General features: G+C 39.1%; 1 protein-coding gene across 1 annotated transcript; it reads right to left on the bottom strand.

Moving 5' to 3' along the window:
* Positions 1-293: 293 nt before the first annotated feature.
* Positions 294-11,106, bottom strand: pkd2l1 (polycystic kidney disease 2-like 1). The gene is made up of 15 exons (XM_018749301.1): positions 10,815-11,106; positions 10,181-10,294; positions 8,748-8,875; positions 7,603-7,856; positions 6,620-6,844; positions 6,272-6,500; positions 5,772-5,942; positions 4,955-5,136; positions 4,423-4,543; positions 4,240-4,338; positions 3,929-4,050; positions 3,467-3,584; positions 2,354-2,490; positions 1,540-1,687; positions 294-720 (listed from the first exon to the last, which is right to left on the bottom strand). The coding sequence occupies exons 1-15, from the start codon at positions 11,104-11,106 to the stop codon at positions 520-522; spliced, it is 2,541 nt and encodes an 846-aa protein (XP_018604817.1). The 3' UTR covers positions 294-519.
* Between the last annotated feature and the right edge of the window lie 6,839 nt (positions 11,107-17,945).

The raw sequence follows: 17,945 nt of genomic DNA, 5'->3' as shown, positions 1-17,945 counted from the left end.
GCTCTCTGTAGAACTACATATTGCCAAATATGAGACATTTCACATACTTTATAAGCACGGTAGCCACGTATTACTGCTGGAATTAAAATTAAATAATGCATCACCTTAGGAATAGCATTAACTTATCCTTAACAATATTACTTTGATTTAACTGCATAAACTTTAATACAACTTAAAAAAATAACAGCTTAAAATGAGTTTACATTTGTATTCCCTACTGTTAAACATATCCAATTATAGATGTTTCTGCTATTGGAGGACTTAATTTTTTTGGTTAACTGCTTCATGCATATTTAGAATGATGGGGAGTAAAATCAGAGTATGTCTGGATCTAATATTACAAATGAAATATATGCTTGAAGTCGGTTTAACCCTTCATGGTGAACCTACTATTAATGTGATGTCTATAATAATAGAATAACATAATTTTTTCAAAATTAAACCAGGTGTATGGTTAGAGATTTTTCTGAGGTTGCAGCAGTCAGAAAGGAGAGGCACATTTTGACAAGTAAACACTGTTTATAGGTTGCTCTTTGGGGGGCCACTGGTGTTGATGATCCCTCTCACTCTCGGCCACTCTGTTTGAAGAAACTGGCGATTTATTCCTTTCTCACTCTCTCTGGAGAAAGCTTTCTCCAGGGCCATGGCAGCTCTCATCTCCTCCTTGGCTGCCACTTCCCTGTTTACCAAGAAACTCCCATCCGGAGAAGTTCTGTTATCCTATAGGACGCAGTTAAATTGGAGAAATTAGAATAGACAAGTTGATTCTGATCCATCCGGTAATAAATAGTAACTGTTTTTCAGAGATGCAAACTAGAAATACTGTACCTCATGTTTTTAACAATTAAAAATTCAGTTTTTGGGTTCAGCAGTGAAACATAGTCACTGAAGGAAGTAAAATTGCAACTGAAATAGGTTCAATACTACTACTACTACTACTGTTCTTATTATTATTAATAATAATAACAGCAGTAGAATTGAATAATAATAATAATAATAATAATAAATGTTGCTGATGCCGTCACATCCAGGGTGTACCCTGCTTAGTCTTGCACGCTTTGCTTTCAGAATATGCGCTGGACCACCAAGACCTTGACTTGGACAAGCAGTTAAAGACAGTGAGTGGAGTGAGAAAGAGCAATACATTATGTACTATCAGTCACTAAACACAATGTCCAAATTACATTTCTTCAAATAATTTTTGAATCCCCTGTCAATAAATACAATTTATAAATACAGTGATATACTGTATACACCTATGGATAAATGGCCAAATGAAAAATACATAAATCAAAGTGATAACATTAGGGATAATTATTAGTGTTCCTAAAGTGATAAATTACTTCATTTTAATGCCAGCAGTAATATGTTGCTACCATGCTTATAAAGTATGTGAAATGTTTCGTATTGCAATATGTACTGTATATAATGATAAAATGATCTAATTTTGGTTCCACTGGATCATTCAAATAAAAATGTTTTTGTCCAGCTGTGTTCTGACTGTTGGACCATTTGACTCTAGAGGTTTACAGCACCCACCTGACATATGTCCTCAGCCTGTTTGTCCATTGTCCCTAAGCTTTTGATTCTGTTCCTGTCTTGCCATTCCAGTTTCCCCATGATGGTGTTGATGTTGGATGTAACAGTGGCCATTGACCGCTCCAGCTGCAGAACCTGCGCAACCAACCTGTAATGGACAAGGAACAATGGAACAGATATTTCACAAAGTAGAGCTGGATAATAGCTGAGCCTTCTCTTTGGGAAAAATAGCCCTCAACTCATTGTCGATAGAAGATGCTAATGAATGTCTTTATGTTTGTGGTGGGATTATGAGTTGGCAAACTAATGGTACTGAAGCTACCATGTCTGCTCATATAACACTTAAAAGCAAAATAAAAACTTTAGTCTAGACACTGCTTGTCATGTCCTGCTGTGGATATGATCTGTGCAGACGAGCTCATAATGAAACGTATAGAAATACTGCGTAGAAACTATTTTTTTAATTCTTTGTTTTTTTTTTTTTTTTTAGACAGTTTGTCTCATACTACATAATGCAAAAAAAAAAAAAAAAAAAAATTGAGAATACACTGTACTTTTCACATTTTCTCACCTATTTCTGGAACAATCATTCCATCTCGTTTATCGACTGTATTCCGTAAACTATATTCACGTGAAAGTGAAATGAAGACATACATAGCGATCATCTGTGCTGAAAAACTGAGCTTCCAGGGGAACGAACTGGATTTTTCAAAGTGTCAGGTGGTTTGATGCATAATAATATCCTGGTGACTGTGATCCACAATATTTTTTTCGTTCTCTATAATTATCTAACAGTAGCTGTCTGGATACTTACGTCTGAAACTCTTCGTGGGACACAGTGGTGACCTTTCCTCCATTGCTCTTCTTCATATCTGTGAGCTCCATGGACTGGTCAAGGGTGTTGCCGCCATAGCTTTGCCCAAGGTTTTTGAGCTCGGCACTTAAAGCATCCTTAAAGACATGCGTTAAAACATACAATAAATAAACAAAAACAATAAAGGATTTCATACACCCAGAGGTTGTGACTATGAGAATTTAACCGATTGGGATGGTAAAGCCTGATAGAGCCGGTGTTTTATTTTTCTGCAGCATTACAATCCATTGCCTTTGCTGACCGCTTGTGGATGCAGACGCAGCCATGGAACGTGTCCTAAAAGGGTTGTGTGCTGTAAGTCAAGCTCCGAAACTGCCTCCGTTGATGATATCCCCTGATGACACACTATACTTTGGATTTGTGCCATACTTTGGAACCTGATGCTTTCTTATTTATTTTTCCTGTTCAGGCCAGGCTAAACACTTGAGTACGCACTCCTGGGGAAGTCTTTTCTCCTTTCTCCCTGGCTGACGTCAATAGCTCTTTGTGCCTCGTGTTTCCCCTTTTGTTTGTGAAGAGCCCTCTAAGCGCGCAAAAACTAAGTGTTGTTACGCCCCAACTGAATCCATTGATACCTCTTAGCTTCGCCATGGTGGCTGAACAGCAAAGGATGTCTTGTCGTATTTTGAATAATATTCTTTGAGTCTGATCTGCATATCTCAAATATTTCTCACACATAGAGGTACAAACCAAAGTTTTAAATGCACTTACTGTCATTATTTAGGCTACCCTTCCTCTATAGATTCCAAATACCTGGAATGACATTCCTTCTAAGATGATGTTTAATATCCATATACCCACCTTTATCTGAGATTAGTAAATTAATTTCTCAGACCTGTTTGTGATGAAGATTAGTAGTTGGAGAAAATTACACTATAAAATGTTTTTGATATGAAAAGTTGGTGAAATTTCCCATAAGGCTTTCTAATGATGAAGTTGCAATGACAGATACATTTATGTTTTTGGCAGACACTTTCTGGTCACCAAGGAAACATACAACTCAGAGAATACGTAGATTTACAATAACAGATATTCTGTCCGTTATTCACAAACCCGTTTCTCTTCTAGCTCTTTTTTCATCCTGTTCTGCTCCTCTTCGTCTAGAACGTGGTTTCCATCCTGGTCGAATCTGGAGAAGGTGGCTGAAATCTCATGGTCCGCGTGTCCCATTCTGGGGGATGGGAACAAGGGAGGAAGGTCCTGGTGTTCCAGTGTCTATATTTTTATTGGACACTTCCCTTGAAAGTCATTTTTGCCATTATAATTTTACATCTTCACCCACACATACAGCTCCTTGTTTATTTTTTGGGACAATTCGATAAAATGTTTCTAACAAAAACTCTAGTTTGTCTCCTGTGAACCTGCAACATACTGGTCCTTTTTATGGCATTTTTTGAATCTTATGTTATGTATTTAATTTTCATATGACAGTGTTAAAGGAAATGTATGTTTTAAAAGGTCTGATCATTTTTCCTCATTTGAGCTTATGATCAAGGACATAAAATTCTGACTTACTCCTTTAGGCTCTCCCTGAAGTCCTCAAACTCCAGTTCCTTTGATCCAGACTGCAAGGCCTTTTGTACATCTGAGATCTTTTCCTTTTTAAGCTTAAGTTTTGTGAAGGTCTTCAAGTAACTCTGAGAGAAAAAAAAGTTTAGAGAAAATCTCAGCTTCCCTTAAGTTCAGAACTGCACTCCACCCCTGCTCTTTCTTACTGTTTGGCAGAACAAATGAGTCTCACAGACAATCGTGTCAAACAGCTTAATATTTTCAAGTTATATTTTTATGTTCAGCACATCATAGACAGTCTGACACGTCTTTCTTACCTGTTTTAGTATGTCAGCGAGTTGAAGGTCATCCTTCTGTTTTGACAGCTCTTCTTTAACCTCAGAATATGTGTCATTAATAATTGCCAGAAACATGTTCTAGGAAACAAGAAAATGCGTCTTCAGTGGTACTGAACACCATCAATGAAACTAGGAATAAAATAACTTAATAAAGCAACTTACTAGCAAAACAAAGAAGACAAAGAAGACGTAGGTGACAAAGTAGATTGGGCCCAGGACTCGGTTGGCTTGATCAATGCTATCAAAGTCAAAATCTCCCAGGATAATTCTGAACTGAGTAAATCTAAACAAGAACAAAGACGCACGAATATTGCACAGTCTATGATTTTTACTGTATAATGTGGAAAAAAATCTGCTTTTCACACATACAAATAAGGCCCGGGACAGTTTTTTCAAGACATTAAATAATCATATGAATTACTGTATATAATAAGAAATATGAAGAAAAACAAACAATTTTTAAAATCTACAGTATTGAATAAACATTTCTTTATTAAGTTTAAAGGAAAAATTAGTAAAGAAATACATGGTTACCATTCTGGCTAGATACCGTCAGCTGTCGTCAGTTTTCAGTTATGATCTTACTGACCTTTTCTCATGTGCAGTGTTAGACAGGATGCCCTTCATCAGTGCCCTTATTGGACCACAACATCAAAAAAAAAAAAAGAAACAAATTGAGCATCTTTGCTCTTACATGCAATTAACAAAGCTGCTGAAGGTCTGCACTTGCGTCCCAAAGAGCAGGTATCCCAGCTGAGCGTAAGCAAAGAACACGATAAAGAACATAATGGCAAAGCCAAGGATGTCCTTGGCACATCGAGCCAGCGTGGAGGACAGCTGGGTCATGGTCTTATTGAAACTGATGTACTTGAATATCTAAATAAATGGAAAGAAACAGGAAAAAATGAGGAAACGGTGCTCTGAAAAACATTGCAAATAACCCCCTCATACTCTCTTGATTATTATTACAGGAGCTCATTTAATGTGAGCAGACGGTGAACTGGTCTTACTGTTAGTAGTGTCAGTGGTCTGTTATACTCATCCATTTGCTTAGTTACACTACATGGCGGAGATTACAGGCAGAGAAGGGCCACGAGTGTGGAATTTAAACTGGCTCCGACTCAAGCGGCAAATATTCCAGAAAACACAGGATGATGCCCAAAAAAAGTCCTGCCTTAGTTTTTTAAAGTAACACATAAAAAGCGCCATCTGTTAATTGATTTACATATTTGTCTCACACTTTTTTTTTTCCGAAAGCAGCTTATAATATTAATCCACCTTCAATTATTTACCCATTCATACAGCAGGGTAATTTTACTGGAGCAGCTTAAAGTAAGCACTTTTTTCAAGGGTACCAATCCCAGAAGTGGGATTTAAACCTACAACATTTGGGTCCAAAGCAAGTAGAATCATCCACCATCCTACCAGCTGTACCTGCATAATCCACAATCAGTGATCTGTACATGATCTTCAATAAGTGTCCATATTTGGTGTTTATATTGCTACTGTACCTTGATCCATGCAAAGAACAAATTGACAGCGTTCATGTTGTTGTACTGAGTCTGCCAGAAAGCGAGAAACCGAAAGTCTGCATATATTTCTGGCTGGTGCAAAAGCTTCCCGAGTAAATTATCCACTTTGATGGTCCGAAACACATTAAATACTATGGCAACCATGGCAAGCTGTGAAAGAGAAAAATGTTAATTAAAAAAACAAGTTAAATTAAAACTGTTCTTCTTGCTCATTCTCATAGTTAATTTAAAAAAAAAATATTAGAGATTTTTTACAGGCTGTTGATATACTTGCTTTGAAATATAACGTTTATTTATTTAAAAACCTTGGGACGCCAGGCTTCTCTTCATTGCAGTGAAATTTGATACTTCAGCAATTGCTCTGCACAAGTCTTCCAACGAACACACACTTTTACATAAGTCTTTACCGTTTAAACATCTCCGTTTGAACATATCAGTACCGTACTCAGCAGAACATGAGCCCCAGGTCCCGCTCTCACCAGAATGACAACCAGGTCTAGGATGTTCCAGATGCTGTTGAAGTAGGACCACTTGTGGATGCGCAGCTCTAAAATCTCCTCCACCACGTAGTAGAAGATGAAAATACAAAACACAATTTCACATCCCATGATGAAGGCATCCCAGTTGTTGACGTAGCGAATCAGCTTCACTGTCCTGATCTGGTAGGACGTCAGTGCACCGCCAGTGGCTGGAAACTCCACCAGAAGGCTTGAGAAGAAAATAAACTCTGTTAGAATATTTGGTTGGATAACTCTTCAAACTGCGATTTTTGATGGCACATCACTCAAAAACTAGCTTACTAAAGTACTTGCAGAACTTTATCTTACCTGGTGACACAGAACAGGTTCACATTGGCATTGTAGACAGAAAAGTCTATGAACAGAGCTCTGGTTCCACGGTCCAGCCAGAGGTTGTCCATTAATTCCTGGAGAACCTCTGCACTCTTCGTTTTTGTCAGACGGAGATCCTGGTAGTAACCTGCTCCACTGTACGTGGCCAGGAGCCCCCAGGTAGAAGACCCCTGCAGCTCCTTCTCTGTGTGGTAAGTCCACCTGGATGGAAATGGGTGTTACAGCATTTCACGGTCCACATATTCAAGATTTTATATTTAGCTTTTTAAGCAATCTTTTAAATTCATGCTTCCCGTCAATCAGGCTGAAAAGGGGTGAAGAGTATAAATCAGTTACATTTATTCATTTAGCTGATGCTTTTCTCCAAAGCAACTCACAATATTATGGCACTTGCAATTATTTACCCATTTATACAGCTAGGTAATTTTACGGTAAGTACCTTGCTCAAGAGTACTACGGGCGGAGGGGGCGTCACACCCGTGACCTTTGGGTCCAAGGGCAGCAGCTCTTACTACTACTCTACCAGCTGTGCCTACATTATAGGGACCATTACAAATCAAACATTGTATTGGTGTAAAAATATTATACAAACATATAGGATTGCTGTAGTTATTGAAATCTCCGAATCATGGTAATGCAGTTTCCTGCACAAGAACTTGAATTTGGTACATGAGTACGTGAAGAATAATGATGTATAAGGACAGGACAGCTGGTAGAGTAGTGGTTAGAGCTGCTGCCTTTGGACCCACAGGTTTGATCCCCATCTCCTGCTGTAGTACCCTTGAGCAAGGTACTTACTCTAAACTGCTCTAGTAAAATTACTCAGCTCTTTAAATGGGTAAATAAGTATAATGTAGGTAGACTAACACTGTAAGTTGCTTTGGAGGAAAGTGTCAGCTAAATGAATAAAAGTACGAGATGCGCTGGAGAGGTCGACACGATGAACTCGCTGTGCTCACGCTGTTCCGTTGATGAGGCCAAAGGGAAGGTTGTCCTCTTTGGGCTCAGAATAGACGTCGAAGCAGTCTGCGATCTCCGTCTGGAAGTCTTTGGGAATCGTGCAGGAGTTATGCTTCACTTTAAGTTGTCGAACCCTGGGCACTCCCAAAAGCAGATTCTCGTAGTAGATGAAGGACTGAGGACTGGTCTCCATTGATTGGTTATTGTACCATGTTGTCCAGTAGAGACCATCCAGCAAGGGGCCCTGGGCATACTTCTCATTTGTAAATTAATAGAAAAAAAATTAAATACAGTCGTAAATTACATAATTTCTATAGACAAAATTATAATTATTACAGTCAAACTAATGCGAAACATAACTTTAAGTTATGTTAACGTTAACTGTCACGATAAGTTTAACGTATGAAGTTTGACTGGAAATATGGAATATTGGGGTGAAAGATTTTAATATTCATTGACGAATATTAATGAATGGTGAGGAAGTGTTCTTCATGTGGCATGTTTGGATGGGTTTTGGTGGTCCACAGCTTGTCTCAGAAGGGTGCAAGGCAGGGTACGCTCTGGGTGGTACGCCAGTCCATCACAAGGCAATTCCACTGTATTATTTGTGATATATATATATATATATATATATATATATATATATATATATGTAAGGGGGCGCAGTGGGTTTGGCCGGGTCCTGCTCCCTGGTGGGTCTGGGGTTCGAGTCCCGCTTGGGGTGCCTTGTGATGGACTGGCGTCCCATCCTGGGTGTGTCCCCTCCCCCTCCAGCCTCACGCCCTGTGTTGTTGGGTCAGGTTCCAGCTCCCCACGACCCCACTTAGGATAAGTGGTTTCAGCAAATGTGTGTGTGTGTGTGTGTGTGTGTGTGTGTGTATAAACAAAAAAAAAGTTTGTATTGCATATTAGCCTTATAGCAATGGTTTGGGGGTGTAACAGATGTTAAGAGGATAGTCAAGAGAATGTGGTGCCTTATACTGTTTCCATCATAAATCAGATGACATACCACAGTAATTGTTTGTGTCTCAACCAATCGTAGCGCTTTTCAAAATTTTTCCAGTAATTTTTTTCTCTCAAGTTGTTTCGCAGCGCTGCTACAGGTACCAAAATAACATTTGCGGGTTTTACGCAGCACACTTACGCTCCAGAAGTCAGCCATGCAGCCGATGGACTGAAATGTAATTCCGCTGCTGCTCGGAGTGTTGGTGAACAGATTCGTCATGGCGTTCGTATAGTAGTAGGCGCTGGAGCTGGTCATGCCGTACGTCACTGAGAGAGAAAAGGAGTCCCATTTACAGATTAAACATGAATAAGTAATATACTGTCACACAGTTAGAAATGAATTACCGGCATATTTAATGCCGCCTGTTCCTACATCATTGAGTTGTTCCCATAGTTACCAGCAGGGGGCAAAGTGGTTAGAGCCTTGCTATACAAAGGATCAGGGTTTGATGACATGTTGTCACTTTAGTACTCTTGAGTAAGGAAGTTACCCAAAATGTCTCCTGTAACATTATTATATTGGGGTTCGAACCCATGTCCTCCGACTGGAAGGCAATAGCTGTACCTGTTGCCCGCCCCATCACAACCATACCACTTTAAGTATCTTAACATACAAATCTAAAATTTAAGTCGCTTTGGGAAAAAGTGCCTAGCCTAACAAATTAATAACCAGTTTTACCATCTCTTATTCGAAGTCTGGTTATCGATCTTTATTAACCGATACGCACTTGTGTTCGGAAACAAAAAAAAAACAGCTGGATGGTTTGCAAAAATGGTGTCACTGTTGAACTCCGTTGAAAAAATCAGCCCCTATTTAATTCACGAGTCAGTATATGGAGATGTAGAGTATTAATTATATATTTTATAGCCCATATGCATAAGTCAGGAATAGAATGCATTGCTAGAATAGCCGCAGGTGCAGTGTGTACTTGGTTTTGTAAGAAGCGGCATATCAGACTTTACTCAGGCCTGCTGCCCGTTTACCATGCTGACACCAGAGATAAGGGCAGGCGATGATCTCATTCGAGAGGCGCAATTCAGCTTCAGATGCACGTCCCAGAAGTGCTCACCAATTAGTCCTGGCGGTGCGTTAAAAACAAGACAACACAATGTCCCACGTCCCCACGCAACAGGCTTCCACGCACGCGTATCGTCCCCCTGAATGGAGTCAATAGGGAGGCTCTTATCAGCCGGGGCGCAGCGCAGCCTGTGCGCTATTCACCTGAAATGATTTGCTGGACAATGTTGCTCATATTTCACTCCCAGAAGGTCGGGTGATGTTATGTGATACCAAGGTAAGCATTAAAAGCGAAGAACGGCTCGCCACACGCCCATCATAAAAAGTTACGGGAGCCTAAAGGTTACACTAGCTTTAATTTTACATTAACTGGTGAGAATATTATTTATATAATAAAACTATTTCCAAATCAGATTCCCATTAGTTTCACATCTGCCTTGAACGTGCATCTATCATCATCATGTCTCACTTAATGTTAATATCTGTGCTTATGTGCAGCCCAGATACACATGAATGTGAATCAAGGCACAGTGATTTTTCCCGCATCCACTCACAAAAGCACATGTCCATCAGGAAGAGGATGTAGACAAACAGCTCCCTCAGACTCGTCTTCACGTAGAGCTCGCGGTTCCCTCCTGTGTCCTCCGTCAGCGCGGTGCCCCACAGCCCTGTGCCGGATCAGTTCGGGAGTGAAATGTATGCACATCCACAACAGATGGAGGTTAAATATATTCAGAAAAGGGAATAATGCAAAATTTCATATAGGAAGAATTGCTGTCAAATTTATCTGGTTATGGACACCAAATTTATTATGCTTTTTAAAATATTATCTTTATTATATTTATTGTATTTTATCTATAACATCATGTAATTTTTCCAGTTTATCTGCAACCTTTTACGGCCAGTAATAGAACGTGTCGATTTAATTAAAGTCGGGCTTCGGCTTACATGCTACAAATGATGATCAACCTGTTTGAAAATTATACGCACATTTTTCCTCATTGTGCCACTTTAATGAAACTTTTATTTATCAGTGGCAACCTTGAAAAAGGGTTTTACATATTTCTATGAAGACACACAGCCTCTGCTTATGTGTGTATAATAAACTTCAATAATATGTTCAATGTCATTTGCGCGGTACCAAGTTATTAGTCACTAGTCAGTCACCGATTTATTTTGTTTCATTACCTCGTATTCCTCTGCAGATGTACGAGCAGCATCCCGATGGCTTCTTCTTCTTCTTCTCAGGATTCTTGACACCTTTGGCATCTTTCTGGGGTGACCGTGGACCCCCAAGGCTGTCCATGCCATTGTAGGGGTTCTCCGGGTGGAGCCTCGGATCATACACGGTGCTGATGTTGACGCGTGGGCGCTGGGGCGAGCCGATGTAGACCGGGTTCACCCACGCCCTCTTGCCCTTGCCGTCCACCTCGCACAACACCTGGGACTCAAAGTGGCCGTTAGGCCAGCTGTTCAGCATGATCGGACTTCAGGAGAGGCGATGTGCACCTGTCTCGTTGCGAACACTGCGTGCGGAGCTTCAGGCTTCGGGCTTCCCCGCAAGGCCGCCTTTATACACTCAGTGACAGAAGAGTGGGAAGAAGCGCTAGGCATTGTGAGGAGGACTGTGGACCGCCCAGTCGCTGATTTATTGGAAACCTTTCTGCGGCAGTGTCCACAACAAAAAGACAGTCGCGGGAGGTTCTTTGTCACCCTGTCGCAGTTGTCCCAGGAGAGCTGAAAAGGCCATCCCGAACGAGAGGTCATGCTCTGTTTCAGCAAGGTCATTCTTTCCCAGGAAGAACTTGAAGGCGAAAAAGACCATCATAAAGGTTACGTTAACGCTAATCATTTTTCTTTATTAATTTTGACAGGCCGTCACAGGACTGTCATGGAAAAATAAGGGATTATGTTTATTGCGAAGGTGAAGGTATGCCAAACAGCTGCGGGAGAACACACCAAAGATTTTCACCACCTGTCCACTTGTGGTTATGGTGAGTGACAATAAAGTGATTTGATTTTATCTGAGGGTATATGAAGAAATAATTAATAAGGCTCTGCTTCCAAATCTAGCTCTTATACAGTACCTATTTACACAGCTGGGTAATTTCATATTTATTAATTCAACTGACACTTTTCTCCAAAGCAACTTACACTGTTAAGGTTACAATTATTTTACCCATTTATACAGCTGGGTAATTTTACTGGAGCAACTTAGGGTAAGTACCTTACTCAAGGGTACTACAGCTGGAGGTGGAAATCAAACCTGCAACCTTTAGAGCTAAAGAGAGCAGCTCTAACCATGATGCTACCAGCTGTCCTTCTTTGTAATCCAGTTTTATACAGTTGAGTCCTTTGCATCTGAAGGAAGCAGCACTAACCACTAAGCTGCATACTGATCAATATCATAAACTAATAAATAGTCATGTTTTTAATCTCTCTGCTTGGTGCCTTGTCACTTGAATTCACATGGCAAAGTGATGTGAATGATGGGAAGTTTCATACAGGGAAAGATGTCTTAAGGTCATCCAGGGTTCAGTGTTTGCCACTTGGTGTCACTGCTGGGTGCCAAACGGGCTCTAAAGAATCTGTGCGTTTGGGAAATAAATAACTGCTTTGAGCACTTAAACTGATGTTTGAAACCATGCAACCCACCACTATAGCTAAATAAGAAGCAAATAGTTCCATATTATTTAATTCCCACACCACTTTAAACTCTTATATGAATCTTTAGATTTGCATGGTCTCCCCGTGGGTTTCTGCGGGGTGCTCTGGTTTCCTCCCACAGTCCAAAGACATACTGTTCAGGTTCCCCCATAGTGTGTGAATGACAGAGAGAGAGTGTGTGTTCCACTGGTGTATGGATGAGTGACCCTGTGTAAGTAGTGTATCTAGCAGTGTAAGTTACCTTGGTGAATAAGGTGTTTGGACTGATAACACTACACAGAGTTCATTGGAAGTCACTTTGGAGAAAAGTGTCTGCTAGATATTAAATGTAAGAAGCCCTTTCATGCATTATGACAACCTGGTTTGTGAATGCGTTTTATGTTTTGTTACAGTGGTCAAGTTTGTTCTAGGCATGAAAAGAACAGTCTGCAAAGGCCGTCTGCAGAAGTGGAACTCGGGAAACGACATGTAGATGTAATACATGTCGGTCCTGCGACGCTTTGCCCAACTTACTCTCATTGTCATCGGGACATGGACCGATCTTGCCTCATGAATACCGCGTCCCATAATGTGATGTAGCGCGGCTAATGAAACGCGGTGCGTGATGGCAGTTGACACAAGCCGACGGCGTTGCCCCCCCCCACCCCCCAGCCCCCACCTCACCAGGAGTGTTTAAGTTTGACCCAAAGCCCAGCCATTAACGCTTCATTGACCCTCCATGCAGAAATTACACACAGACACTGCACAACAAAGAGTTTAATTTGTATTCCCTCGCCCGAGCGGCGCTGAGGACTGCTACACATGCTTCCGTTATTATCTGTGCCTTGCGCCGCTCTGGGACGGGCTTCCAAACGTTAACGTTCACTTGACAGCGCTAATCCAACGAACGCTCACAAACAGCGATGTGCTGCCGAGCTTCCGTTTCTACTTCGGATCGCTTCCGAGAAACAGTACAATGAAAATAAACATCTTAAATCAATTTAAATGGTAATAATGAAACTGCTAAAAAGTACCTAAGCAGTTATATTGCTGTATAAACAGGTAAAAATGCAACAAGTAGTTTCAAATAATAAAATAGAAATAATATTGTTACAAAAGAGCAAGAATAAACCAGGAGGTCATTGCATAAGGTCATCAGGCCAGAGTAGTGAAAAGAGAGATTTTTACGAAATCAGAACAACATGCCGACGAGGCTGCTTCAGCTTTACTTTGCAAAATAAAAATAATAAAAATAAGGATAGCGGGTAGCGTGGCCCTTAGACTGGCGGACTTGCAATGAAAGAAGCCATACTCGAACCCTTGCTTCTGGTATAGCGGCCTTGATCGAAGCTCTTACCCTGCATTGTACCAGCAAAAAATGTCCAGTACCACATATGGGTAAATAATCGTACACTGCTTTGGAGAAAAGTGTGAGCTAAACAGTTCAGTGTAAACGCAGAAAGTTTTTTCTTACCTTTTACTGAAATTTACACTTTGGAATCATGTTGAAATGCCATTAAATTGATTAAGGATTTCTGAACGGAATGAAGAAGGGCAATTTGGATCCACAGTAAATGCGGCATCAAAGACCTGTTTCACACTGTCTCAACACGACAAAACAAAATAAAAAATAATATCTAAAAATAAAGGGCTAATAATCTGATATAGAGCAGTATTGCTGTTTTCATTACATTGGCTTTTTATGAACAGTGGTATGACACATTTTCAGATACACCAGTTTAACTAGTTTTTAATTTATTAAAATCCTATTTTCTGTGCTATTCTGTTTTCTAAAATTTATGTATTTTGGAGCGCGATAGCGAAGTGTGTTTCTGCCACCATCTGTTACTTGTATACATAAATTATAAATTATTTACTATTTCATTATAAAATTGATCAATTATTTATGAAATATTAATAATATAATAATTAATTTATTATGCACTAAACATTTTTTATTAATGAACATAATTTTCGGAACTTTTACCTTTATAATAATTGATAATAATCAAATAAAAAGGAGACAATGCAGCTACTTCAAAAAAAGAGAAAAAGTTTCATTTTATTTGTTCATGTAGGCAGAAAATTATATTCACCTTGAGAGACCTCTTGTTAGCAACATACCTCAGTAACCAGATGGTTTTCATGCTCATATGTAGGATGATACAGTCTGTCCATGGGATACTTTGTCTAATATTCATATTTCGCAACATATTTCTTATTCATGTGTTTGTTACCATGTGTTTTCCCGGTAAAGACTAGAAAATCATAGTGTAAAATTTTAAACCAATACACACACACCATCTGAAACCACTTGTCCCATACAGGATTGCTGGGAGCCGGAGCTTAACCCAGCAACACAGAGCGAAGGGCTGGAGGGGGAGGGGACACACCCAGGATGGGACACCAGTCCACTGCAAGGCACCCCAAGCGGGAATTGAACCCCAGACCTCCTGAAAAGTAGGAGCCGGTCCAACCCACTGGGCCGCCACACCCCCTAAACCAGTACTCATTCTCATGAATTTACCATTAATAAAGTGCCATTATATTGTGTATACAAAGAAAAATTATTTTAAACATGAATTGCATTGTACTTATTAAACTTTGATCACCGTGAATATTGTATACACCAGAGACTGAAAGAAATTTTCTTTCAAAACATCACAAGAAAAATGTAATTATTTCAATGAATGAAATTTTTGATCAGAAAAGCATGTTGTTATTAGATGTTTGTTAAAGAATTTCATTTTAGGACCATGATTGGATTCCCACTGATGTTAACTCTGGGGGAAAAATATTAAGAATGTCATGTATAATTGAACAAACCATTCCTTTTACAGCAGTGGAAATGAACCCTAGCGCTGAACATGTGTTAATTGGATGTCCATTGCTATTTTGCTTTTTGTAGTCAGTTCACCTCTTGCTTGTGACATATGGATGAGCAAGATCCTGAGCGTAGAACTTATTTATAGTCAGAGGACTGGCTATCATTCCCAGACAACCCCACTGGGTGATGTGCTGGAAAACAGGGTTGGGGGGGCATCTGAAAGCTGGTGACTGTCTGTGAAACCCTTTCGCCCAGGGTACACAGCAGCTGGCTAACTGCACCAATTTGTAATCAATGAATCAAGCTGGTGGATGGGATTATATGCCTGTTTGCACACCGGGATCAACCACCCGGTGTGAAATTAATGGACGGGGAACAAAGATTGTGTCACGTTTGTCAAATTTTGGCCCGATCAGCATAGTCAACGATTTTATGTAATCGACTCTGTCGCACATAAAAAAGTCCCAAGTTGTTTAAAATACTTTATGAATCTATTCCGATGATCATGTAAAAACTTTTCCACTTTTAAATTATTGATTCAATGCTGACTTATTACAATTAAAATGGTCAAAGTACATAAAAACAGTTTGATTTTCGTTTGTTGTAAAATGAACAAACATTATTGATCGTGGAATAGCCCAGAAACAGATCAATTAATTCCTTTTGGTTCCATAAAGTTATTCGGTTATACCCTCGGTGCTTGACAGCTATAATTACTGTTCCTTTTAAACAATTCATGTATGCTGACAGGGGGCAGGGGATGCTATCCTGGTCAGCCACCTTCCCCAGGCCTATTTTTATTAGCAGAGTGACTAGTGACAGATGTGAGTGAAAGACAGTTAGCCAAATTATTACTGGTCTGAGTCAGAGCACCAGACAGACAGATTAATTATTTATTGCATTAAAGTAAATGTATGTACAGCCAGGCCCTAATTAATACCCTATAGGGTGGGCAAGTGAAATGGTGTTAAAAACGAGGCATGGACTCAAAACATGATTTAAATTTGATTAAAATCTCAGGAAGGGAGAGTAATGAAAATGTTAAATATTAAAAAAAATGGGATATCACACCCAGATTAAGGCACTTCTTTCAGCCCAGTAATCAGATTGTGATGAAAATGAAATATTATTGTATCCATGTTAAACAGATTAAATGACAGTTAAATAAAAGAATCACACTGCCGTGATCTTAGTACTGTAACACATTTTTTTCTTAATTGAATAGGATGTATACTTGATCAGATATAAAAATATTATCTATTAACTATATTTTTGTACTTTCAGACAAAAACTATATATGTTACAGCAGTTGTGAATCATCTGATGCAATATTTTACCTAGGAAGCTGTAATACTATATAACGTACACATTTCAATACTTCCTGAAATTTATACAGTTAAATAAACTGCTTGTGCTACCTTGGAAATAATTATTTTCACTTGGGTTAGTGTGTGTGTGTGTGTGTGTGTGTGTATACTTTTGTGCGTTTCAAAATATAAATATTGCCAGCAAAATATTTTTCTTTATATTTCTGCAATATTTTTTACAGCTATATTGTATAGTTCTACATTTCTTATAATTATACCTACAGCTCTTGTTTTTCTTGATGTTAAAGTTTTCCAAATTTGTGGATTTTCAAAGATATATTTTTTAAGTTCTACTAAAAATGTATGAAAAACATGAAAAATTAATATTCTAATTAAAATTTTCATGGCTTTGCAGAAGTCCGTACCAAGTATAACTTTGAAGAGCCGTACAAAACGTTCGTAAAGCAGATACGATCTTGCATTTTTACAGGACTTATACGGACACTTTCTAAATACAACTTTGATCTAATACACCAGAATATGACTAGGGTGATATTTGCCAAAGGTCATTTAGCATTGCAACTAATAAATATTGACGTGAAATTAATTATAGAAGGCTTTTCTTGGCCTGCATTTGACATCTGTCATATAATGGACTGTTCAATTCACCTCAATGAGAGGCCTTTTATCAAAGTGGACACAATCGGACTCCATTGTTACGTTCTCTTGGGAATAACTTGCTTTTCTAATTTATTATTTTTTAATTACCTTTAAAGATATTCCTTAGCCTGGTATCATTTTAACAACAAACGTTTTTTTTTTTTTTTTACAATAGTTACTGTAATTGGAAATGTGTAAAACTTAAGGGAAATATTTTTACTCTGCTGCTTAATATGTTCAGAAATCATGTATTTACAGTTTTCATGACGGTGTTTCTTTTGTAGCTTTACAGTCTTTTAATTTATTCAGAACACTTGAAAGTAACTGAGCTCTTTTCCAAAATGTGTCATGCCGGTTTTAATATATTTGGCTCAACAACTAATTCATGCATTCATCAGCTATCAATAAGCCTTATGAATAAGTACATTAATTAATATAAATATGCCTAAAGATATTGCACTGTAGCCATACATCAATTAGTTATTTATAAGTGTCAGAAACTGATGTTATAGATAATTTTTCACTCATACAGTTCCATAAGGGCCTTTAGCTATGACCATATGGTAGTGTTTCTGTTTTATCCATAGATGACTGTTGCAGATCAAGCGAGTCTTAATTGGGATTTCATTAAGATTTCCGTCCTCTCTCTCTAGCTGGGTGTGTTTCCCGGGGAGGGATGCTGGGTTGGGGAGCCACTCCACCTAATGCCACCTGTTCCCCACCCTGCCTCACCATGTATAAAAGAAGGCTTTTGCCCCAGGAGAGAGCCTGCCTGTGCCTGAGCGGAGACAGGGCAGTGTGCTCCAAGTCTCATCTTTCAACGTGGACTTTGGACATTTGAAAACCTGGATGTACTGAGGAGATAGCACTGCAATCTTT

The sequence above is a fragment of the Scleropages formosus genome, chromosome 4 (genome assembly GCF_900964775.1).
Source record: "Scleropages formosus chromosome 4, fSclFor1.1, whole genome shotgun sequence".
In the NCBI taxonomy this organism is placed as follows: domain Eukaryota; kingdom Metazoa; phylum Chordata; class Actinopteri; order Osteoglossiformes; family Osteoglossidae; genus Scleropages; species Scleropages formosus.
This window is presented reverse-complemented; position numbering and strand designations above follow the sequence as displayed.